This window comes from Schistocerca nitens, chromosome 3, assembly GCF_023898315.1.
Source record: "Schistocerca nitens isolate TAMUIC-IGC-003100 chromosome 3, iqSchNite1.1, whole genome shotgun sequence".
Taxonomy (NCBI): domain Eukaryota; kingdom Metazoa; phylum Arthropoda; class Insecta; order Orthoptera; family Acrididae; genus Schistocerca; species Schistocerca nitens.
The window spans coordinates 743,672,286-743,697,351 of NC_064616.1; the positions used below are offsets into that span (position 1 = coordinate 743,672,286).

Below are 25,066 nucleotides of genomic sequence, written 5' to 3' on the forward strand. Positions count from 1 at the left end.
CAATGGTGATGTACCTTAATGAAGTATAGACAACAAAATTATTGAACTGTTGCTTCTGTGATCTCATAGATGTTGTGGTTGCTCCAAGAAGCAGTCACTGTAAAGGTACTTTTGGAGTTGTGACAGGAATTAGTCTTGACATTGTTGTGCCTGCTTTTGTAAGCTGTACAGAGGTTGGCCATGCAGCAACCATATGTGTGCTCAGATTTCTTCGTCAGTGTCCTTTTGGGACCAATATGCTTAAAAAAAGTTTGTTATGTGGGTCATCTATAGTGGCGAATGTCTATGCGAAACTCATTTCAATCTGTATGAGAATTCACTGTGCAAACAATCCCCTAGGCTGTGGCTAAGCCATTTGTGGAAATTTGGTGATTTCTCTATCCTTAATTAATCCCACAAGGACTGCTACAATGTTGGGGAGATTTGGAAGCAGTTGTTGAAAGGTGCTACAGGGTAAACCCTAACTCCATTGACAGTATGAGTATTTTGGTATATGGGACCTGTGGTTGCCAGTGGCTCATTACAGGATAATTGCATCTAGCTTTATTTCTTACCTCCATTTATCTTTATATGTGTATTACACTGACTATATCAGCACAGCAGTACAATTGCTGAGGGTGTGTGCTGTGTGTCTTGTTTGGAAACGAATGTGTGCCATTCACTCATAGTACTTACTGTCCCCAACACTAATGCTCACTTTACTTGTCACCCTCAAGCTTCCTCTCAGAACTGCTCAGTTCTGACTCAATTTTTTTTGTAAATTGGTGTTAGTTGTTTGTTAACAGTGATACACAGCAGTATAGATAGGTTTATTCATGAAGAGGTGTTTATTATTCGTCTCTTGTATGGGTTGACTGAGTGCAACGGAAGTGTTTTGTGTTGTATATGTTGGTTATTGCATATTGCAGGTTTTTCCACTCTTGTGAAGGTACTTGCACAGGAGAAAAGGTAATTGGAGTAAAAACTGAACAAAACATATTATTCCGTAATGAGTTGCTGGAGATTGTGGGTCCCTTGTACCAAAATACTCAGTAACTTACCCTGAATGACCTCTGAAATTTTGGTGCTGGTGTCTGGGTTCACTTTATATTTGACTTCGTTTGCAGTGTGTAATGCTATTGACATCCATACATTCCTACCAAACAAGATAGTGCTGTGGTAAGACACTGGACTTGAATTTGGGAGAACAGTGGTTCCAATCCAGATTTAGATTTTTAGTGGTTTCCCTAAATTACATAAGGCAAATGCCAGCATGAGTCCTTTGAAATGGCATGGCCGATTCACTTCACTGCCTTTGCTCCATGCCTAGTGACATCATTATTGAGGTGATATTACATAACAGTGAGCGCAGTTAAATGACTAATGTAATTGAAATTGGTTTTTACAAAATACAAGCAAATAACATTGGAGTTCAGATGCCTTGTCATTTGCTAGTTAGGAAAATGATTTGAAGGGGAAAATAATGTCCTTACCATGATTTGACCTGATGACCTTATGAGGAAGCCAGCATGTGTGTAGCTTTGAGTGTATGAGATTTTACATGATTATGCAATATAGACAACTTCTGTCAATATGGTCTCCATACCTATTTAAGCCTCACAGTGGACCTGGTCTTCTGGCAAGAAGTAAATTTCTGTGCCCTGAAAAAATGACTCTACGTATGATTTATTGCACATTGGATTATCACTAGCAAATTTACATTTTTGGCGAACACTTTGATGATAAGCAATGAGTGCTACATATGACCGAACTGAGAGCTTCTGTTACTGATGAAATTTCAAAGGAACTTACACATCATAGCCTTTGGCTGTTGATTAAGACAGATGGAGCTCAGTGTCCATTACCTTCATTGTTGATAAAAATGGTGAAGGCATGTGTCCCAGTCTTCCTCTGTGTCATTTAATAACAAGAACAATGTCACGAGGTGGCAGTTGTACTGCCAAATTTGCTGCTGCTTTCACAGCTGTGACTGCAGCCTGAACACCTGAACAGCATTCATGACTACAGTAGGTTTACAATGGAAGTAGCGATAGATAGTGCACTGCACTTTTTTTGATTTCCTCGATCACCAAAAAACCAATGAACACCTCTGCCATAGTGTGTACAGGAAACCTACACACATGGATTGGTATCTGCATACTCTTAGCCACCACCACCAGCACAGAAACATAGCATTCTGAACACCCTCATCCACCATGTTAAAGCCATGTCAGATACTAAAAATCTGTCACTAGAAGTAAGCCACCTCCAAAAAGTCTTCTGGAAAAACAGCTACAGTTACTCCCAGGTATCACAGGCTGTTTCTAGTGAGACACGCAGGAAGAACAGCACTGTAGAGGAGGACAAGGAACTTACCTTTGTGCCTCTGTGTGACACAGTGTCAGCCAAGATTAGTCGGCTCCTGAAGAGACACATCATCTCATCAGAGTATCTATGGTCTCTGCAACACCCTTACTGTTATGGTCACTCAGACCCTGTAGGAGCTCAATGTTTGCATTTTTTTCATTTGGTAAGGATACTTAACTTTCCACAGATTATTAATGCGTACACCTCTCATCTTGAAAAACTAAATCACTTAAAAACCAAAATATCCATGCATATATCTCCAGGACACTTATTTTGTGGTCTGGTGCACAAGGGACTTAAAATCTCTCCCAAAAGGACAACCTACACCGAGAAAAAGCTAAAGATGGAGTAGCTTCATATCATGCACATCAGAGCTGTTGCAGTTGTTACATCAGTATATGTATTTGTATGCTTGATTTATCTCCTTATAAATCAAACATTAGTTAGACAGGCTCTCAAAAAATTTACTAGTTAACTTCAACAATTATTTCTATTTTAAGAGACATTACATGCTAATAACACACTAGAGGCTTAACTCCACTGTTCATGGCTTGAGAAACAAGTTTTGTAATGTAAGCATATATATACTTCCTCAACATAGGATGGTTCATTTTAATGCACTTTCTACTACTGAACTCTGTGTGCTGTCCTGACGTACAGTTCATTGTGCAGTGGTCTTGAGGAGAATGCCACTAACATGTATAATCAGCAGGGAAGACATGATGTTGCTTGTGATTAGTATCTGAACAGGGAGAGCATCCAGGATTGAGTGCAGCACACCACCATGGTGATTCAATGCACTGGTGAGGCTGGCATTTCCAGACTGTCAGGTCACCTTTAGAAGTAACCCTTTCACTTGAGCTGCTATGAAGACTGCATCTGGGCAACATATTGGTAGAGTTATGATGGTGGCAGTGCAGTCAATCTATCCACACAGTAATCTATATAATGAGAGCTTAAACCACACAATTAAGGACCTTTGAAGGTAATTGTGTCTTGAGTGCTAGATGTTAGATGTAACTCTGCCAAAGCAGAAGTTCACAATAGTTTATCCACCATGTGAACAGATCACATGTAACATAACTTTAAAATAAATAAATGAACTTCCTGCCAGAAAAGTTGATGTGGGACTTGTATCAGTGCACAACCTGTATCAGTGTAACAAAAACAAAAGTTCATTCTTCTCAACACAGTCTCTGTGCCAGGCAGAGAAATTTTCTCTTGACTCTAATATAAGGACATAGTTTATCTTTGAGGTGCATACAATACAATTTGGTGCAACATCAAGCAACAGCTACACCAGTGAGGATTTTTGAGGATGCCTCCAAGGTCTTGTCCAATACTCCTTAACTGAGTGATACTTTTGATACATGGTTGAATATGGTCATTGATAGCTCAGGCAAATGGTGGCCCAGAGCAAAATATTTTAAGCATCACATTGTTGTTACTAGCTCTTGATGTCCGTATCGAAAGCACCTTGCGTGTGTTCTGTATTTATCAGTGGTTTTTCAGTTTATGTGCAAGATGATTATAATTAAAATTCCCATTTCAAAATACTGTAAAAAAAGAATCACTGCTGAGAATGACATTAAATTTGAAGGGAATATTATCAGATGAGAGGCAAACACTATGGAAATAAAAAAAATTAACAAAAGTTTTACCACTAACGTAAATGGGTTCAGCTACAAATGACAGATGAATCACAATATGGTGGCTATGGTGTGAGTTGCACATTAAACCAACTGTACTGTGCAGTGTCCAAGACCACACAAGTTTGGCATGCAGCAGTTGTGGCATTGTTAGTTAGGTAAGCCCGTCTGCCAGTGCAACGTCAAATCACATTGGATGGGAAAAAATGGTTTTTAATTGTCTTGAGATTAGCGCAAGACATGTTCAGTATGCTGCCCACCATTTTCTGCCACAATTTGAAATTGAGAATCAACGTGTTCCACAGCAGAGTGGAGTGTCTTGGGTCATGTTCAGAGTGTGTTACACAATGTGTGTCTTCAGTTCAGCTATGTTTGTAATCAGAGCACTGAACGCTCCATCTTTCAGATAACCCCACATACAGAAGTCACACAGATTAAGATCAGGTGATCTGGATGGTCAGGCTGTAGGGAAATGATGACTTACAATTATAGCATGTACAAGATGCCTCTGCAGCAGCTGCTTCACTGGCTGTGCAATATGCAAAGGAGTGCCATCGTGCATAAAAATGATTCTGCCCACACATCCATGTTGTTGAAGATTTGGAATGACATTGGTATGTGAAAGATTCTCATAGCATTTACCACTGATGGTACATGTGACAGGACTCGCAGCACCCATCTCCTCAAAAACATATGGACCTGTGATAAATGGTGCTGTCAGCCCACACCACACAGTTACCTTTCAGAATCAAGTAGTACCAGTTAACGTGCGAGCAGGTTTTCCATTGCCCATATTCTGCAGTTCTGTGTATTGGCATGTCCTTGGAGACAGAAACGGGCTTTGTCTGTCCATAGAATGTTCCATGCCACTCAATGTCCACTCCCATGGGTGCAAGAAATTCTACAGCAGTGTTTGTCTTACTGGCAGGTCAGCATGAAGCAACTCCTGAACATGGATAATTTTGTATGGATAGCAATGCAGGATGCTTCATAGAATTTTATGCATCTTGCTCAAAGGCATGTCTAGAGGTGGGCAATTCCCCATGCACTGTGTGTTTTCACACTACTGCTCGACCCTTTCTGCAATGCTGTGGCCACATCATCTACTGATGTTGATTCAATTGTTTTCCTCCCTCTGCTACACTGTACTTCAAAAGAGCCTGTCTTTTCGAATTTCATAATATTTTATCCAGATGCATGACAGAAATAGGGCCAAAGCCCTTTTTCATACCCTTAAGTATCTGGAACTTCTGCAGAGCTACTGGTGCACAGTCACCATTGTAAAAGAGCTTTACAAGCAGCACACGATCCTGCATTGAGAGAGTCTTGCCAGGTGTCCTAGATGCAAACTGAGGAACAGCTGTGTACTAAACATCTTTTATTTGGCATATTTTGCTGCTCACAGTGCCATCAAGTGGTAAAATGTACATTATTATTATTATTATTATTATTTCCCTGTAATGTTCTCCCTTCTTCATAATAGTCTGTTCAAATTTGATGTCATTCCGAGCACTAGTTCTTTCTTTACAGTGTTTTGAAACTGAAACTTTAATTATAATCACACTGTAAATTCAGTCTACTGCGTTTAATGATAAGGAGGATTGATTAATGGAAAGAGACATCAGGTTGCTCTTTCTGTGTAGAGGAAACTGTATGTGTACAGTTTGCTAAATATGACTGAAATTCACTATCCTTAATTTTAAACATAGCATGAAATTCCTGAGACTCACATTGGAAAAGAAAAGGCTACATGGCTGCTATACATCGAAGTTCTGAATATGGTATCTCAAAGACCCTGAATATTTTTAAGTGGCTTAATGGCAGGAGCATATACGTAGATTGTTCTTGCTTCCTGCAGTATCATCTTCTTCCGATTATGTCCTGAACATGGGTGCCCTGTGTACAGATTGATGCACCATTCATACTTATAGCTTCTTAATTCTGTCCACCTTTAAGATGTAAAAATGGCCACAGGACCATATAGAACTGCCATTATATTTAACCTGTATGTTGAACCCAATGCTTGTCACATGATGGCAACTTCTAATGGTGCAAGAAGTGCACAGAATCAAGTTTGTTCCTCAACCTACTGTTACCACTACTGTTCATTGAAGTGTAAATTATGTGTACCACTGTCGTTCTTGAAAAACAAGAACACCTGTGTTTGAACAAATGTGCATTCAGAAGGGCTTAGTGTGACAAGTATTAATATCCTGAACTAGGGCTGTAACTAGTACCTCTGGATGTTTATGAGGCTGAGACTAATTTTGGATATAAGGAGTCCAGGAAGCTGACACACTACCAAGAGTTTTTCCCTAAAGAAAGCATTTGACATCATTTTATACGTATACTTCTTTCTATTACTGACATGTGTTTAAGAAAGAAGGTAACAAAGAATTCTCCATTGTCTTCCCGTTATAATCTTTGACCTACCTATCAAATGCTCAGTGTATAATGCAGAGTTATGGATGATGTTAAAGGCATAGCAGGAAGTGCGATCTCGTTGTTTAATATTCCGTTGCACTTGAACATGTGGACTCCATAGATAAACTGGTGTAGGCATTTCAGAAAACTTTGTCCATCCAACAGAAATATCAGGAAGAGGTGATATTCTGTTTTATATGGCAAATGGGAGTAGATGGAAAAGATTTATATGATATAACAGTTAGAGCAGCTGGTCAAGAACAGCTTATAGTGTACTGTAACACCCTGTTCTGGTTTACCCTTTAAGTGAGATGGGAATTGTCAGTGAGATGGAGTCATAGTTATCTGAAAGTGAAGAAGAAGCAACTGCATCCACTGAAGTGTGCAGGCCAACAATGGCACATTTTCTTCCAACTGCACAGGAGCAATTTAGTAGTCTTCACGCAGTTATGAATTGGGCATCAGCTTCTGACATGTGCTTTCCTTCTCTGCCAACAAGGAAACCCAACAATATGGGACATTTATGTACCACTCTCAATATATAACATCCTGTATTTTGTATGGAACAAGAAGTGAGTTGGAGGGGGGGGGGGGGGGGGGGTAGGCTTTTGAGGAAATGTGCACTGTATTTTAAATGGCGGTGGTATGAATGAAATCTAGTTTCAGTATTGTAATCCCTTGGATGATGATTTTAATGTATTTCATGGTGACTGGTTCATTGTATTGTATGTGTGAACAACCAGCCTTATTATCTTAAATGTCTTTAGATTCCAACTTTTAATTTGTTTTGAATGTAACCATTTTGAGATTTTAAGTATGTAAGCATGTGAATTTGTATGTGCTGTTTGTGTGTGAATGGAATTTTTTGTTAATTTTCTGTGTGCATATGGTTAATTTTCAACAATTTAATTAAATTTGTCCTATGACATAAGCAATGGTGAATTGATTACCTCACTTTTGAGTCCCATTTGCCGGAAATACTGCCACTACCACAGTGTTGCAAAAGAGAGAAACTTTGGCAGCAATGGTCATAGAATATAAGTGTTGAGTATCTGAATACATTTAAACATGTTTTGCTCAAGTGCACTATCAGTCTGATGATAAATATCTTTATTGATAATAAATGAAGGTGTGGGCTGCAAACGATGGTAAGGGACAAGTTGGTTGTTTTGAGAAATTCTCATAACTAAGATACTTCAAGTACATCTCTTGTGATTTTTTATACAGATAAATCATTGTTTTCAATCATTTATAGAGTAACAATATATTTTAAAAATTGTAAATTTTATCCCAAGTTTTATCCTTAAAAATATGTCAATGGGTACTTTACATTGTTTACTTGGAAAATGAGTGCACTTAACATCAGGTAGTATTGACTTACCACTGTTTATGTGCTGGGTGGATTAATGAAAACCTCTCAAAAATATAAATTTAAAAGATCTGTTTGGTTTCAGTTTATGATACTAATATTTGCATTACCAATTTTTTAAATAATGATGTATAACAGCCTTCAAAATTAATCTGTGATTCAGCACCTTAACATTTTTGCCAACACACTGCCATGTAAACTCATGTAAACAATGGTAAACAGTGGTAACATTGTTTGCATGCTTAAATGATTATTCACATTTTTCTGATCAGCAACAGATTTCGAAGAACACTTGCATTCAGGAAAATATTCAGGATCTTTATCTGATTTGTTATTATCCACATCATCATCATCATCATCATCAGATTTGTATAAATTGTCACTGAAAATCATTTTTCTGGAACAAATACTGCACTCATTACTACTACCAGCAGCCATGTTTACATGTACAAATCCTGACAAAGTCTCCATTAGTGAGAATCTGAAATAACTGCCATTTCTCAGTTTATTGTGGAGCTATCAACTTTTATTATTTTTTATTATTATTTATTTTATGGCCTTCATTGGACCACTGTAGTCAAAAATACAAAGTTCTAAACAAGTTGTTACACATGGATACAATTTGGTTTGACAATAACTTAATATGATATTTAGGTAATATAATTATTAGAGGCTATTCTCATATGAAAGGTGTTTTGCTCTTCTGTCTGCCCAATATTTCTTCATTCTTTCAGATATTTTCTTTTTTTCTTCATCTGAGACAACTCTTCCTGTACTCCTTTTATTGATTTTCATTTGTAGTCTGGTTTGCGAGTCTTGCAGTATTCTGGTTTAGCTAATATCATCTTTTGCACTTCCAATTCTTATCGTCTTTGGATTGTCCATGTACCATTCTCTCATTATGTATTCCAGTGCACAGTTGAAAAGTAATGGTGATAGGCAGTCACCTTGTCTTAAGCCTGTTTTTATGAGGAATGGTTCCAAAATTTCTCCTCTAAACTTCACTTTTGATTTGGTGTTGGTTAGAGTGAGTTGTATTATTTTAATTAGTTTTGGATGGAGTCCTAGATTTCTTAAAATTTTTAATATTGAAGGTCTGTGGAGACAGTCATATGCCTTCTTAAAATCTACAAATGTTATTGCCAGAGGTTTGTTCCATTTCTTGTAGTATGCCATAATCAATTTTAAACTAATTATCTGCTCTGCACAGCTTCTCCATGGTCTGAAACCTCCCTGATATTCCCCTAACTCCTGTTCTAATTGCTCCTTGATTCTTTCATATAGGATCTTGGATAGAATTTTATATGTGCAATCTAGGAGAGAGATTCCTCTGTAGTTGTCTGGGTTGCTCTTATCTCCCTTTTTGTGTAGTGGGTGGATGATAGCTGTGGTCCAATGTTCGGGAAATTGTTCTGTTACCCAAATTTTTGTTAGAGCCATGTGTAAGGAGGTCTTGACTGTGTCACTTGCATATTTCCACATTTCAACAAAAACCTGATCTTCTCCACATGCCTTATAATTTTTTTGTTCTTTAAGAATTTCTTCTACTTCTCGGAATGTTGGAGGGTCTAGTTTGTTAGGTTTGGTTTTTATTGGGGTATTTGTGTTGATTTGTAAGGGTTCTTTGGGTTCCTCGCAATTCAGAAGTTTGTTAAATGCTTTCGTCATGATTTCTGCATTTTCCTTGTTACTGTGTGTCATTCTTCCATCTTCATCTTTCAGTATTAGTGTAGGGGCCTCATATTGTTGTAGTTGTTTCCCAAAGATTTTGTAGTAGTTCCTGGAGTTGGTTTTATGATAATTACCTTCTATAGACTTTATAATATCTTTATGAAAACCTCTCTTGATTCTTCTAATATTTTGAGTGAATTTTTTTCTTTCATTTTTTAGGTTGATGGCATTTTCTTCAGTTTTATGTGTTTGAAACTTTAACCATGCTTGGTGTCAATCTTCATGGAATTTGTCACATTCTGATGTCCACCATGCATGTTTCCTTCGTGGGTTCAAGGGAGCTAGATTCTCTGCTTCTTTTTTAAGATTAGGCACTAGTTGTTCTAGATCATCTGTTAAGTTGATGGTTTGTGTTATTTGTTGGTACTTATTATTTTTAATTAGCTGATGTGGGTCAAACCTCCTTTTTATTTTATTAGTTTTTCCGGTCCTCTTCTTTAACGGCGTGAATTTGATTTAAATTTTAACCATATAATGGTCTGAGCCTGTGTCTACTCCTCTCAGTACTTTAACATTGTGGATCTCCTTATGAAAATTTTTGTCCATACAGACATGGTCTAGCTGCCACTCGCCCTTCCTCCAGTCTGGATGTTTCCATGTTTTAAGTTTACTTGGCTTCCTCTTAAAGTATGTTGATTTAGATATAAGGTTGTGTTCTCTGCAGAGTTCTACAAGTCTTTGACTGTTTTTGTTTGTAAATTTATGTGGACTCCATTTTCCAATTATATCTTTATATTTCCTTTCTTTTCCCAACTGAGCATTGAAATCTCCCAATAAGATTTTTACATTCTTTTTATTTACTCTGTTCACAGTTTGTTCTAGAAGGTCCCAAAATTTATCTACCTCTTCCTTTGTTTTTGTTAGACAATTTTTTTCATTTGTTGGGGCATGAGCATTTATTATTGTGTAGGTTTTATTCATTGTTTTAAAGCTTAGAGTCGCAATTCTTGGTGATACTGCTTGGAAATCCGTTACTGAATCTATTATTTTTATGTTTACTAAAAACCCTGTTCCAAACTGGGGACATTGTTTCATTGCCCTCGGTCCTGGTTTCCCATTATAAATTCTGTATCCTTGTGAGTCGAATGGGTCCTCTGTGGTGTTTCTCATTTCTTGGATCCCTGTTATTAAAATTTTTTGTTTATTTAGTTCATCTGTGAGCTCCTTGAGTTTTCCGGTCTGAAGTAGTGAGTTTATGTTGTGTGTTGCTATATAATTTATTTGTTTATGTTTAATCTTCTTTTTGTGTTTTAGTGGGCATTTGGATGGTTACAAACGCTCCGATTCGTTGCTGTCTTCTAGTTGACTACCCACCGAATCCAATGTAGCCTTTTCCTGCCTTTTTGAGCAGGACGGTGGAATTTTTTTCCTAAAAGACCTTTCCATTTTTGACTGTCGAAGGTTGTCAACCTTAGTTGGAGCAAGCTCCGATTTACAACTACGGTTGTTAACCGCAGAGGAGCTATCAACTAATGTGAATAAAACACATAATGTACCATGTTTTACTTGCAATAACTATGTTTCTCATCGAGTGTCCCTTACCACTGTTTACAGCTGAGGACTTTAACTGTATATTTTTCTGACAACATAAATGTGAACAGTAAAGTCCAGAGCTGGGACTCAGAACTGTAAAAGGCTGAACATTCAATAAGAAATGGTTGTCTTGCTCTTTGTCTTCGAACATCACTGCTTATGTTTGCTGTAGTTCCCGTTAATGGTTCCAAGTGAATACGAAAATCATACCTAAACAAGGTCATATACATTTCCTGTCTCAGCCTTGTCAAAACAGAGCTGCTCATTTTGTATTAAGCCAATTAAAAGTGAAATATCAGGATTGACAACTCTGTACTGAGTGGATGATGCTTACCATCTGTTGTCAAATGGTTGCATTATAATTTAACAAAGATACCAATCATGATTGGAGCTTCAAACAGGTGTTTTAATTGATGTTAAGCAAATGTAGGAAAATACGACAGTGGAAATTTAGAAAAATGGAGCATAAATTTATGTAATATGGAGGCCACTACTTAGCTGGAAAATAAATGAGTAATGATTAGACATATTTAACAGCTCAATAAGATTTTCTTTGCCCAAATCTCTTAAGTATGTCTGTGTATGAAGTATATTCATTTTCCAATTTTTAACAATTTTTATAATAAAAAGCACTGCAAAAGGTATTTTTACAGACATCAGATGCAGTTACACAACCAAGCTTTGTTTAAATGTATTTAATTACTTTGTACACTTACCACAATTGAACTGTGGCTCTATACTTAGAATGAAGTCCATGTCACTGACTTGTCTGTGCACTAAACAGTCAGGATATAGGTAATATTTGACATGGTGGCATGCAGTGACAGCAAGTGGTCAGGACATAGTATATAGCTTCCAGTATCCCTTTCACTGTACAGTTTATTAAGCAAATGGTTTTGGACATCAAGCATCCATTTTTGAGCTTCAGTTAGCAGTTAAGTCACCACCTTGTCACATCCGAGTTCAGTCATTAAATAATTTTCTTGAACAGGTGAGACTGTGTACTACATATCACATGCTAGACTAAATTACAGGTCCATCTCTCATAGTGGATACTATAATAAAATACCCACCATCTTCAACTACCATTATGTGTGTTATTTTCTGTACTATTTGTTATTTTGTTTACTGTACTGTGTAAAATGTGTTACCCTGTCCTAGCTAAATGTGGTGTTATCTCAGCTATGTAGACCTGTGGAACATTGTTGTGGTTTCCTTTTCTAGATTATTGTGGGCATGGCTTTGCCTCCTATACCCAGTTATAGAAAACACACAAAATTTGCCGCAGCTGTTAAATGAGATTAGCATGACATGAAAGTGTTAAATGTTTTGATATGCATGCTAAATGGAATTTTATCTTTGTGGAAAATCAGATTTATGTATGATAGTGACTAGTTCAATTAATAATATACATGGAAAATCCCTTCTGCTGCTACAGATTTGGAAAAACAATTAATGAGCATAAGCTAATAGTTCTCGATTACACTTGGACTGATATGATTTTCTGTTACCTCTACATGAATGTTTTGTAAAAAAGAATGGACATATCTAAATGTTAAATAAACAAAATTTTGTAATGAACCAGTTTCCGCTCAATTTCCATTGTAAATTAGCATAATTGAAAGGCCGAAAATGGCCATCACACAAGAAAGATGTGACTCAGAAAAGTACTATGCCTGTTCTGTTTTTCCAGAGGGTTGCTTGAAAGTAACTCATTAAAAATTAACCATACAAATATTTAAGGCCATTTTAATTGTCTTTTAGGATGTTAATAGTGAACATAATCATTACATAAAGGAAAGTTATTGTTCAATAATCTGGGGGTGTATTTTTGCTCTAAAAAATATGAATAATTTGCATGTTTTGTTTGTGCTTCACACAACATAATCTATTACAGTGTAACTTATTTCTACAGGTTTCCATGACTGACAGCTTATCTGGTCTTCCACAACTTTTACTGGATGGTGGTGATGAAGTTTCCTCCACATTCAGTCACCTCCTGCAGCAGCCTAGTCATCAGGATCCTATGGCTGTGGCAAAATCTACTGGGAAAGACTTGTACTCAGATTTACCAATAGCAGAACGCAAAGAAAAAATTAACAAGTTGGTAAGAGTATCTAATATTTTTATAACAGCTGCCATTTACTAAACTTCTTGTTTCATTCTTGTCAGTCTTTTCATAAACTGCCTAATTTTGTAAATAATAAACAGATATATTTTTGAATTCCAGAACTGCTGTTCTTATTGGATGAATATTGTACAGTTCAGAATGTGTATTTGCTGTTCTCCCTATTTGTTTAAAAAAAACAGCAGATTTTACTCGGTGCTTCAGAAAAATTAAAATGAAGTTTTTATCACATGGAATTGAAACAAACAATGGGTTGAAGCTGCCAGTTCTTCAAAAAAATGAAACATGCCATCAACATCCCTTCTAGAAAATCTGCAAAAATTGTTCCCTGATATTGTTGGTTAAATCTGTTAATCAGTAAGATGTATTAGTGGAAATGTCATTGCTAAAACATGAACAGCTAAAGAATGGCCACATTGTAATTATAGGTTATGCCGGTAAAACTGTAGTATTCCTGATCACCGTAAGTTCTGTGTTGTTTGGACACAAGTCAACTACATCCAGCAGATGAGACGACGACATATAATGTATCATATCATAACAAATCTTACAGGGTGAATTAGCCTACGTTAAATGTATATGCTGTAACCCTATTTGCTACTAACTTTTTAGAGAAGCGTTGAATTTAGCTGCAGTTAGGACACGATGCTATAGTGTGGAATGGTTGTAACCACTATCAGGTAAAACTATCAATGACAAACTGAAATAAAAGCCTGTAGGAAAGTTATTCTTCCCTTTTCACTAGGCTGTAAAATACTCGAACAGGTCACACTCGTGGTATCTTCCCTCTCAGTCCTCTCTAGCCCTGCTGTGTAATTAATTCCCACCAGCCTTTTACTGTGACTTCTTCTCTTATTGATACTGAGCGAGGTGGCGCTGTGGTTAGACACTGGACTCGCATTCAGGAGGACGACGGTTCAATCCCGTGTCCGGCCATCCTGATTTAGGTTTTCCGTGATTTCCCTAAATCGCAGGCAAATGCCAGGATGGTTCCTTTGAAAGGGCACGGCCGACTTCCTTCCCCGACCTTCCCTAATCTGATGAGACCGATGACCTCGCTGTCTGGTCTTCTTCCCCAAAAACAACCCAATAACAACTCTTATTGATAGCTATCTCTAGTGTCACTTGCTCATCCATGCAGTCATTTGCTTTCTTTCTCTTTTCCATAACTTTGCTCTGCTGTTCCTACCATATTCCTTCCAGTCTCTTCTTCTAATCTTCCCATCCTCTTTGTGCCTCAATACCACTATGTTTATATCTATCCATTACTTTGGTTGCATCACTTGACTTTTCCATTTAAATCTAATTGAGCTTCTATATGATTTTTACCCTGGGAACAAGTTTTTTGTAATATCCCTACTGAACATTTATTTGGAGGCTTTAATTATGATTTCAATTTCCTAATTCCTGTGCTGGCCTGTTTATCTACATTGATATCTGTGAAAATTGCAGCATATGGAAGAATGGGATTTTCTACATAAAATCAGTGTTAGAGATTTGATTTACTATGATTTCCATATTATTACCTTGACAACATCACTGCTTAGCTGTCTGTGCAGCAACAATCTGTTAACTACCTTGGATCACGTGTAAATTTCAATTTGTGGCAAAAAAAAAGAGCAGTAACATTACACAAGCCCCAAGGACAAGTAGTTGGTTTGCAGCCAAGTTACTAGGAAGGTTGCCGCCTGTCTTGTGCAGTGCCATGTGGAGTTACCCAGTCTCGTTTGAGGTTATGAATGTGCTGTTGTCTGACTTCTATTGCTGTGATAAAATAGAGACCGCAGTGGTTGTATATGATGACTGTGTAAGAGAGATGCCTAAACTTACATGCAGCCATACCCTTTGCAACAAAACTGTCACCCTAGCTGACTCTTAATGTGCCACTGGCTTCATGTCCACATGGCTCTACTAACAGCTAAGCCTCTGTAAGTGGTATGATATGTATTTAGTTTCATTTTTTACCAATTATGTGAATTTTGTTGTAATCAGTGAACAAATTTAATTTGAGAGGGGATAAATTTTTTGATTTTATTCTGGGAAAATTACTGTATTGCTTATGACACAAATAATTCAGATGAGACTGCTAGACACACATCCACTTGATTAATTAAGCCAAGTGATTGGTAAAAGGGATATTTTGTGATCCAGAATTTTCTCACCAGTGGCTGGTAAAAGGTATATTTTGGGATCCAGCATTTGCACACCACATTGTATTTAGTGATAAATCCAGGTTTCATATGTGCACTGATGACGGCGGTGTGTATATCTAAAGGATTAGCACCTCAGTTCAGCATTTGCTATGGAATGGCACCCAATCCCCCACTACTGCTATGATGATCAAGGCGTCAATTGTATATTACACCCACCCACCCAGTTGGTGGTACTAGGAATTGTGATAGCACACCACTGTATGAAGGTCATTCTGTGACCACATGTGTTGGGCTCATGACAGGCCTGTTGAAGACCTACTCCAACAGATTAATGTAGGACTGCACGCTATGTGTGTGTCATGGGAATGTTTGCAACACATGATCACACTTACTGATCCAACCAGATTAATGAACATCTAATCAATGGAGCATAAATTTATCCACCTGAAATGCCACTTGCTGTAGCCTCCTAGTGTACAGAACTTAGAGATCTAGTTGAAGATTTGTGAGAATCGACTAAACAGAGTAGTAGAGTCTGCCATAAAGTGTGTGAATTTTCTGCATTTGTTGATTTATTTATTGTGCCATTAGTGTTATGTACTTAGATTGACATCTATAAAGTTTTAGGTAATTTTGACCTTTTTTTCCTTTTTTCTTTTTTTTCCCAATGAGTACACAAACAGCAGAACTGGAAGACTTGTTCTTCAGTTACATCATGTCTCATGGCAAAGATATAATGAACTAGCTGCCACCACATTGTCACATACAGAGGCTGAGGTGTTAGAGGAGCCATGTGGACATGATGCCAGTGATGTGAATTTTGTTGTAATCAGTGAACAAATTTAATTTGAGAGGGGATAATTTTTTTTATTTTATTCTGGGAATATTACTGTATTGCTTATGACACAAATAATTCAGATGAGACTGCTAGACACACATCCACTTGATTAATTAAGCCAAGTGATTGACAGTTTTGCAAACAGTATGACTGCATGCAAGTTTAGGCATAGCTGTTACACAGTGACCATATAACAGCCACTGGGATCTCTATTTTAGCACAGTAATAGAATTCAGATATAGATCACACTAGATCTGCCAACAGTGTTTCACTATGCATTATACAAAGAGGATGCTCTACTTACCACCTACTACTGTAACTACATTTTGATCTTCAGCCATTGATTTCTTCAATTACAGTGTGATTACCACAAAATACCATCGAATCCAGGTCTATGAAAGAACAAATCATGAAAGAGGTTAAATCTGAAGGGAACACAAAATAATTTTTATTTATGGCTGTGGATTCAAGGAAGACAACAGATGTATCGAAATGAGTACATTTCAACCATGTGAGGTGTAATTGACAAAGATGCATCAGCACTGGCATATCTGATGTGTGAAAACATTTTGGTTAAATCCATGAAGAGAATATAGTATGTGAAAAATTAAAGTATTATTCAAATCAGGTTTAGGCACACACCATACTTTCAGTGCATATTTTAAATTCCTCCAATACAAATGTCAATAGCATATTATTACAATCGGGTATTGTCACATTTGTACTCAATTTAAACTTTCAGCCCTCTGTTTATCATTACAAAAACTGTGTTTGTTATTGTGGTTGTCACTCAACAGTTATAGTTCTTTTTGTAAACAGTTATTGTCTTATTTATAGGGTTTTCTTTAAAATATAGCCTCAGATGAGTTCTACAAAACTCAAGTGTTACTTGATCATATGCTAACAAACAAAAAAACTAATTTCTTTGTTCGTTTATTAATGAAAAAATCACCACCTAACCAAATAACTATAAAAACACACAACCTAGTGTGTAGTTATGTAGGATATATATTTGTATTTATCTTTCTAAATTCATTCTTTTCAAGATTGGGAAGCTGAAAGCTGCGATAGATGCTGAAACACAATCGCGTATACTGCTGACTAAGGAGAGTAATGAATCTAAAGATCCTGTCTCTCAAGCCAGAGCTGAATACCTAATAAGCAAATCAGATGAAAAAGTACAAGAATTAGCAGTCCTGATGTTACACTGTTGTGCTGGCCTCCAGCATGTACAGGATCAGGAAGATTTAGCGTCCAAGGTGAGATGTTTCTTGCAACCATTATCAAAATAATAAATATTTGTTAATGTTCATGTTAGATGTTATGAGTATTGGGTCGATGCTGTTAAGAAATGAATTTACAGAGAAAATTGTGTTACAAAATTTTCTTTCTGTGTTTTTGAAAAATACAAAGATGATATAGAATTTGTCAAACAAATGCTATATGTAGAACTGGCTAACTTTAAATTTGTTCCTCCTGTCTGTAGGAACTTGGACTATTGATTATCTGTTTATTTCATATATGACTTTGCAAAAGAAATTAAAAATTTCCGTTGGTAGCTGAGGTTGTCACAGAAGAGGAGCAGGTGCCAACTTGAGTTGCTGCCAAGATACACACTTATCTCAACAGTCAACGGAGGAAAAATCTTTTAAGTACCAATTAATACCTCAAACTATGTTAAATTGGTACAATCAATGGACATATGGCATTCATTTTAGTAATGTTACCTATAGATAGGCATTTGAACAGCGGGACTGCTCACCCAATTCTAATCCTCAACATTTCACAAAATTAAATAAATTAACATTTATCTCATTGTGATAGTTTGCAGGGAACACTGGTGATTTCGATTGCACAACATACCCTCAGTGTTACTCAGATATTCTTAAACATGGCAGACAAGCAGCAGTCCATGTAATGGTGTGGCATAACTTGTATCACAGGAAATCACAACCTTAGTCAAATCACAACCTTAGTAAAATATCACAATTTATTCACCATCAGATATGCTGTGCTCATTGGCTTTTTTTGCAATGATCTCTGAGAAAGTTATGCCCTCATCAACAGCTATAAACAACACAGACTCTGTTGCCAGACTGATGCTTATTGTGATGTATGTTTTGCATATGTTGTTCCTTTATGAAATGTAGAAAGTGTAATAATAGTAATAATACTGATGATTATAACTCACCTAGTGTTTTCTATGACTACATTGTGATTCATGAAGAATAAATACTGCTATAGGTTCACCATATGCTGCATGACAAATGCTGATGTAGTTGGAGCTGGGCTATCTTTTGTAGTCACATCATTTTGCAGTCCATGACTTTTGTTTTCTTACTGCATTGTGACCAACAACATATATGTATCTTTATTATTAACAGTGAAATGCCCCGACTAAATTGCAACTACCATTTCCTCTTTCTGACTGGTTGTTTTGAAATCTATGTTCTTGTATGCAGAAAAAAATTGAATTTCATGTTGCCTTGTGTATTACGACCAAAACAATGATGACTCTGTGGGCAGCATGGGGCAAACTGGCTGTGGATTGCTGAACACTGATTTACATCTTGTATCTCTACTTTTCCTTGTTTCATAATGTATCCCCCATTTTGCTCGCTCTTATAGCTTACTTATCATCTTTACTGTTTACCAAACTTTTTATTCTTTTGTTTCCCTTCCATCATCTTCCGATCACTTGTGTACTTCGACTCCCATTTCTGATATATCAATTACTTGCTGCTAGGTATTGACCTCTAGAACTGGAAGTTAATTCAGTAGTCCTGTTTCTCCACACTATATTTTGAATGAATTTTCCTTCCATCCATTTGCATCTGTACCTTTCCTTTACCTTTTCTGCATTTTTATCTCCTGAAGAAGCTTTAAAAACTAGAAACTCTGTAGTTGGATGTATATCCTCCTCAGCTCATTTTTGTTTCAGCAAGGGCTCCTCTTCTGTAGCAAATAGTCTTAATTTGATAGTTATTGCAGTTTTTCAAATTTATTATTATCTAATACTTATATTCCAATACAGTATTTATTCGAAACACAGTGTTTTCACCTTTTGAACTAAAATTGCATTGGTAACATGGTCTTTTTTTTCTTTTACAGAGCAGCTAGTTTAACATCATTACTACTGGTTATCATCTGATCAGAATCACTTCAGTGTGTGTGTGTGTGTGTGTGTGTGTGTGTGTGTGTGTGTGTGTGTGTGTGTGTGTGTGTGTGTGTGTGTGTGTGCGCGCGCGCGTGCGTGCGCGCGCGTTTTACTTGCACGAAGAGATGTTCTTGTGTGTGGGGAAGAACATGGTACACAGAATTCTCAAGTAAACTTGTAAACAGATTTTAAATTTTGTTCACCAGAAAGAACTGTGGGAAGCTTCTGCAGTTTGTGAAGATATAAGATGTCTAGCAACCTTCCTTCCTTCCCACTGTACTGAAAATATTTGTGCTGAACCAAAAAGTAGCTCTGATGTTATTACACACCAGTTTTGTACTAATTCCATTTTATAATGATGATATAAGCTTAAGTGGAGTAATTATTGATAGAATTTACTGTTCACATGTGTATGTGTGAGTAAATGGAAAGCATTCAGCATACATTTGTAGCCTTGACTGTTTTTCATACTTTTTTGTGAAAATGTGGGAATGTTGATTATTGGGCTACTTGGAGTTTCATTGTTATTGCACATATATAATGTGTGGAAGTATTTTAGATAGAAGAAATTTGCAGTCCATATGTATGAAATGTTCATGAATATTTAAGTATATTTTATTTATTTAAACTTAATTAAGAGTATAAGCTGCTATAAAGTAATTTATTTTCATATGGAACCGACTTTGTATAAAAAACCATAAACATTGCATATGCCAGCAATAATTTTGTATTGTGTGCCAGAACTGTAAAATTTCCTGATATTGAAATGAGAAATAGTGTCAGAAATAATATTAGTAATTTTAATATTCTGAATGAGATTTACACATGGCAGTAATCACTTGCTTTTTTACCACTTGTTGTATGGGGTGTAGCAGTTTTCTAATCTGTGAGTCAACTAAGTTGACAGATAAAACAAATATAAGCAATGATTGCCTGCTACAGGCTTACATTTAAAAAATACCCATTGCCATCCTATCCATTTGTGAACTGCAAAAATTTGACTACTTGTAAATTATTTGATAGTTTCGCTTTATTGATCCATTTCATCTTAGAATTGTAGCATTAAAGTTCCCAAAAATGAAGTTTTAGATAATTTTAATGAAAATATGTTCGAAAATTGGTCTTCTGTGCTTAACTATAAGTTTGTATTCTTTTAAGTACTGCCACTTTTTGTACTGAAATAAAAGATGTTTAGTTTTCTATGTTTGATTATAAAGTGACATGTTATTTCTTTTTTGTGATGAATTTGTTCTCTTTGTTTAGTTTTCAAAAATCCTTTCTTTTTGTGAATACTTTATGAAGGGAAAAATGTACAAGAAAGCTTAAGAAATTATTGATATTTAACTTTTCATGATGTGACAGTGCAAGTGTAAATTAGTTCATTAGATATAATTAATCTTCCAGTTGATACATTCTTGAACAGTTATACTTTAAAATTCAGTGGTATAGGTACTTATTTATTATGTATGGTGCTGATAGTTTTTTTGTTTGGAAATTACTTATTTACCATAGGAGACAAGTTTGTGCTTCTGTAAGATTAAATGCATGGTAATGGGAAAGAAATGTCAGTATCTCATTAGCCATTCTAGTAGGTAGCATCAGGTGCTTTGTGTAATCTGCATGTTTTGAATATCAACCAGTACTTAGTGTTCATAAAGACTTCTGAACATTTAGGATTTTTATATACAGAAGGAACTGCATTAATTTGAGTTTCTTTTCACTGGATATTTATTTACTACACAAATTAATAAAGTCAGGATTAGAACACAACAGTCATTCAGTTATGTAGCAAGAAACACCAATTGTTCTGGATGCTCATTAGTTTTCCATAGTTAGTGATTACTCTCGCTACACTCTTGCTGTAGTAGTTTAAGTTCCTCATCTTTAAAGGTTAACTACAACTGTGAATTAAAACTGCTTTTAATGTTAATTCTGTAGTTTGTAATGTGGCTTCATTAACAAATTTTTGTGCACTGAAAGGGGTAAATGGTTCTTGCAACTGTTTATAGTATGGCATAAATGTAAGCATATGATGTCTTCCATGGGGGTCATATGTAGGTTTTAGGTATTGCTTTCTAATGCAGTATAAATAGAGATAATACTGTGTTAGTGTTTAGTTAAGGGTGCTAGTCAAATTCTGTCAGTTTTAGTAAAACAATTCCCTCCATAGTTACTCTAAGGGAACTCAGTATTACTCTGTAGATAGATGGTACCAGTCATGAATTTTTCAAGAAACTCTGCTGAACCTCGATCTGGTAATATTTCATGTAGCAAATTGTCATTTTATTTATTTGTGTGTATTTACATCTGAACATCTCTCTAATGCTTTCAATATTTTGCTTTATGTATTTAGAAAAGAAATATATTAAATGTTTACTGGTGGTTACTTAATGAACCAGCAGAGGTAGCAGTAATGTCTTTCTCTATATCCATCTGAAAGGCATGTTGTCAATATTAGCATGCTAATTATTAATTTTCCATGTAATTTCATTTTGGAAAATGTAAATGTGTGACCTCTACACTTTAACACAACACCAAGAAATGAGTGCGCAATAAACATAATCACTTTCATAAAAATCTTTTGTATATCCTTCTTTGATATTTTCTTTTTTGTATAATGAAAATTTGTAAGATATACCTGAGGTTTCTTGAAAATATTCCACTTCCAAAATTTAATGCAACTATGTTAGTACTGTGAAGTTATTTGAAGAGGAATGTCAAATCACAGCAGTTTTTCAGGTCCCTCAAATTTACAGGAATTCTAAACAGTACTTCCTACAAACTACTTTTTCCTGTCCAGTTGACAATATGCATGTTATGTGTGTTGTGCTAAGTTATGTACTGGCATCAGTTGTACCATAAATGAAATTATATTTCTCCGAGAAGTGAAAAAACCGTACATCTCAGATTTTAAAATTCCTTCACTGCACACTTTGCAGAAATTTTGTAAATTATTTAAGCACTTTACCGACATATTTCACATTTATGAAAGTTTATACATAGAATGGTCTTTACCAAACACAGGATGAAGCTTCCATTATTTTATTAAAATTTATTTTAATCACTATTAAGCAAGGATGAAACAGTATAACAGGTAAAACAGCTTAAAAAATTAATCTACTAGGCATGCATCAAGTTATAAATTAAGCTTCAAAATTTTGAAAATTTGAGAATTAGAAATTCATTTTTCTGGAGCCAATGATAATGAAAGGGGAAATGCAGGAGCATGTAAAATTAGTAACAGATGAGAAGTTATCCTGAAGTCCAATTTAAAATAAAATGTCATGGGATCCCAATAAATTAAAAAGTCATTTGTAAAAGTAGATTTCTGAATTTTTGCAAAGACTGATGCAGTATAACCTTCAGATTTCACATTTCTTTGATAAGGAGATTATTAGAGGTGTCAACTGTGACAGGAAAAGTGGGATGTAATGCCACTACAGAACCAATAACTATTTGAGTTATTGAGAGAAACATTGAACACTTAGAAATACAAGTGTCCTAAAATGGATCTTAATTATATTGTGTAAAATGAAGCAAGATCAGCATAGTTTCTGGTATCACAATCGTGTGTATTTACTGTATATGACCAAAATAGAACAGAAATGGTCCTGTGGAAGCAATACCTGTTTGCACATGTACACAGAGAAAACAGGATGTGCAGACAATTCTTAGCATAAATGTAGCACTCTGTCATTCCTAAAATTTGCAGTGAATGCACAGCAATACAGCAGAATTCTGTTAAGCACATTGTCACCCTGTGTGCTGTTACACCACTTGCTCTATACTGGTTCCTTTCAAACCTGTTATGTAAATGCTAATGCTGTCTTCAAACCCTACTTTTCCTCTGTTCACAATCTGATTCTCCTCAGTATGTTGCACTTCTCAACATAATTGTAGGATATCTGTAAAGGAAATGAAACACAGGTCCTCATGATTCATTCCAGTGGTTATCATTCGAATCACCACAGCTGATGGGTGAAGACAGATGATAGGTTGGAAAATAAAGCTTCAGTAAAGTGAAATGATGAGATAGTAGGGTGAAATAACACAGAAATACCAAAGAAGGTAAGGAATTTATGATTTGTAATCTTACCCTCTCACACATCACTATTAAATCTATCTTCACTATTTTCAAAAGGTTCGAGAAGTGTAAGACATGCAGGAGCTGAAAATTTGATTTAATGTTGCGGGTTCTTGTTGCACTAAATAACTGAAGAAGATTTGCCTGTTGCTATAAATATCTTTTTATTTTATCCCTTTCTTCTAAATCACACTGACTAATAATTACATTGTTGTCGACAAATTTAGCAAGATACATGCATTTCCATCAGAGGCATGCCCACTTCTTACATTCTGTGTTACTCACATTTTCCAAATAGTTTACAAAGCAAAAGAGATTACAAAATTTCTCAACAGGAGAAGAATCTTTACCAAATTATATCATTATTTCATAAATAAATCCAGAAGCAAATTTAATAATTAGCATTCGATTGTGTAATTAATAATATGAATTTTAAGTATGACAGAAATTTTGTAATTTCGGTTATTCTTAAAAGGAGATTAATTTTAACTGATAGTATATATTGATTGTAAAAAATTAATTTCTTTTTTTATACATTTTAGCCTGAAATATAATACATTATACACAAAATCATATGAATTCTTTTAATGAAACAGCTGAGATAATTTTAACTTATGCAATAATCGATCGTATACCTAGTATTGGTTAGGTGTATTAAAAAAAGGTAATGTTAGAGAAGTGTGACTCGGTGTAGCTTGTTCTACTTCCACTAGTCACCATGTTTGAAATTGCCAATGTCTGTTGTTTATTCCCTTTACATTTCTTTCTCAGGAAGATGACCTCACTAGTGAGCCATCTCTTCCTGATGCCTTTTTGAAAAGCAATGCAAGATTAAATTTTCTTTAACATAATCAACAACTATCATTACTTGCAGTTGTCTTTAACATAATCAACAACTATCATTACTTGCAATTGTGTCAGTTTTGAAGCCCAGACTTTCTTCTAATTTTGTGGTGAGGTAACAGGAATCAAAATTAATGTATTGTATATGGTGTGTCCAAAAATAATGCAGTTATATCCAGGGAAAGGTGGAGGGGGGGCGGAGGGAATATCTCATTACAAATATTTGAAATTCTTTGAAGTAACCCCCCTTTTAAATGTACATCTTTTTTCAGTGACTCTGCCATGTGCTATACTCATTCTGGTAGCCATTGATGGGAATCACATTTAGAGGCTTTTTCATTGTTTTTTGGATTGCTTTGATGGCCCCGAAGTGAACTACTTTCAAACCGATCTTGATTATTGGTAACAGGAAAAAGTCTTTTGGAGCTAGATGTGGGATGGTAGGGCAAGTGGACCAGTGTTGACAACTTCTGTTTGGCTGAGAACTCCTAGTTGTGGAGACAGATGTGGCTGGAAGCACTAACTTGGTAGAAGTGCTAGGTCTGGGCAATCTCCTTTTGTGGTTGGAAGTCCCTTGAAAATCTCTCAAGTACACACTCATAGTAGAGAATCTCTATCTTTCATTCCCAGTAATTCAATGGTTGATGTTCAAAATATAATGATAAAAAAATACATACTTTTTCACTTTTGCTCTTTGATGACCATGAAGAGTCACTCACAAATGTTAAATATGACAAATTAAAGTCCTCTTAGTCCTGCTGAATCATTTGGTAGACGTTGGAAATACATTTGATGAGTTTAGCACTGAACT

The 25,066-nt window shown here is 35.8% G+C and overlaps 1 protein-coding gene across 1 annotated transcript in view; it reads left to right on the plus strand.

The window, feature by feature from the left end:
• Nucleotides 1-21,875, plus strand: part of LOC126248721 (PDZ domain-containing protein 8) — a 259,346-nt gene extending 237,471 nt beyond the window's left edge. Inside the window, exons 12-14 of the mRNA XM_049950028.1 lie at nt 12,968-13,159; nt 17,218-17,430; nt 19,283-21,875. Of these exons, the coding sequence (XP_049805985.1) occupies nt 12,968-13,159; nt 17,218-17,430; nt 19,283-19,291 (414 nt within the window). The 3' untranslated portion in view covers nt 19,292-21,875. The remainder of the gene's footprint in view (nt 1-12,967; nt 13,160-17,217; nt 17,431-19,282) is intronic.
• Nucleotides 21,876-25,066: the final 3,191 nt, after the last annotated feature.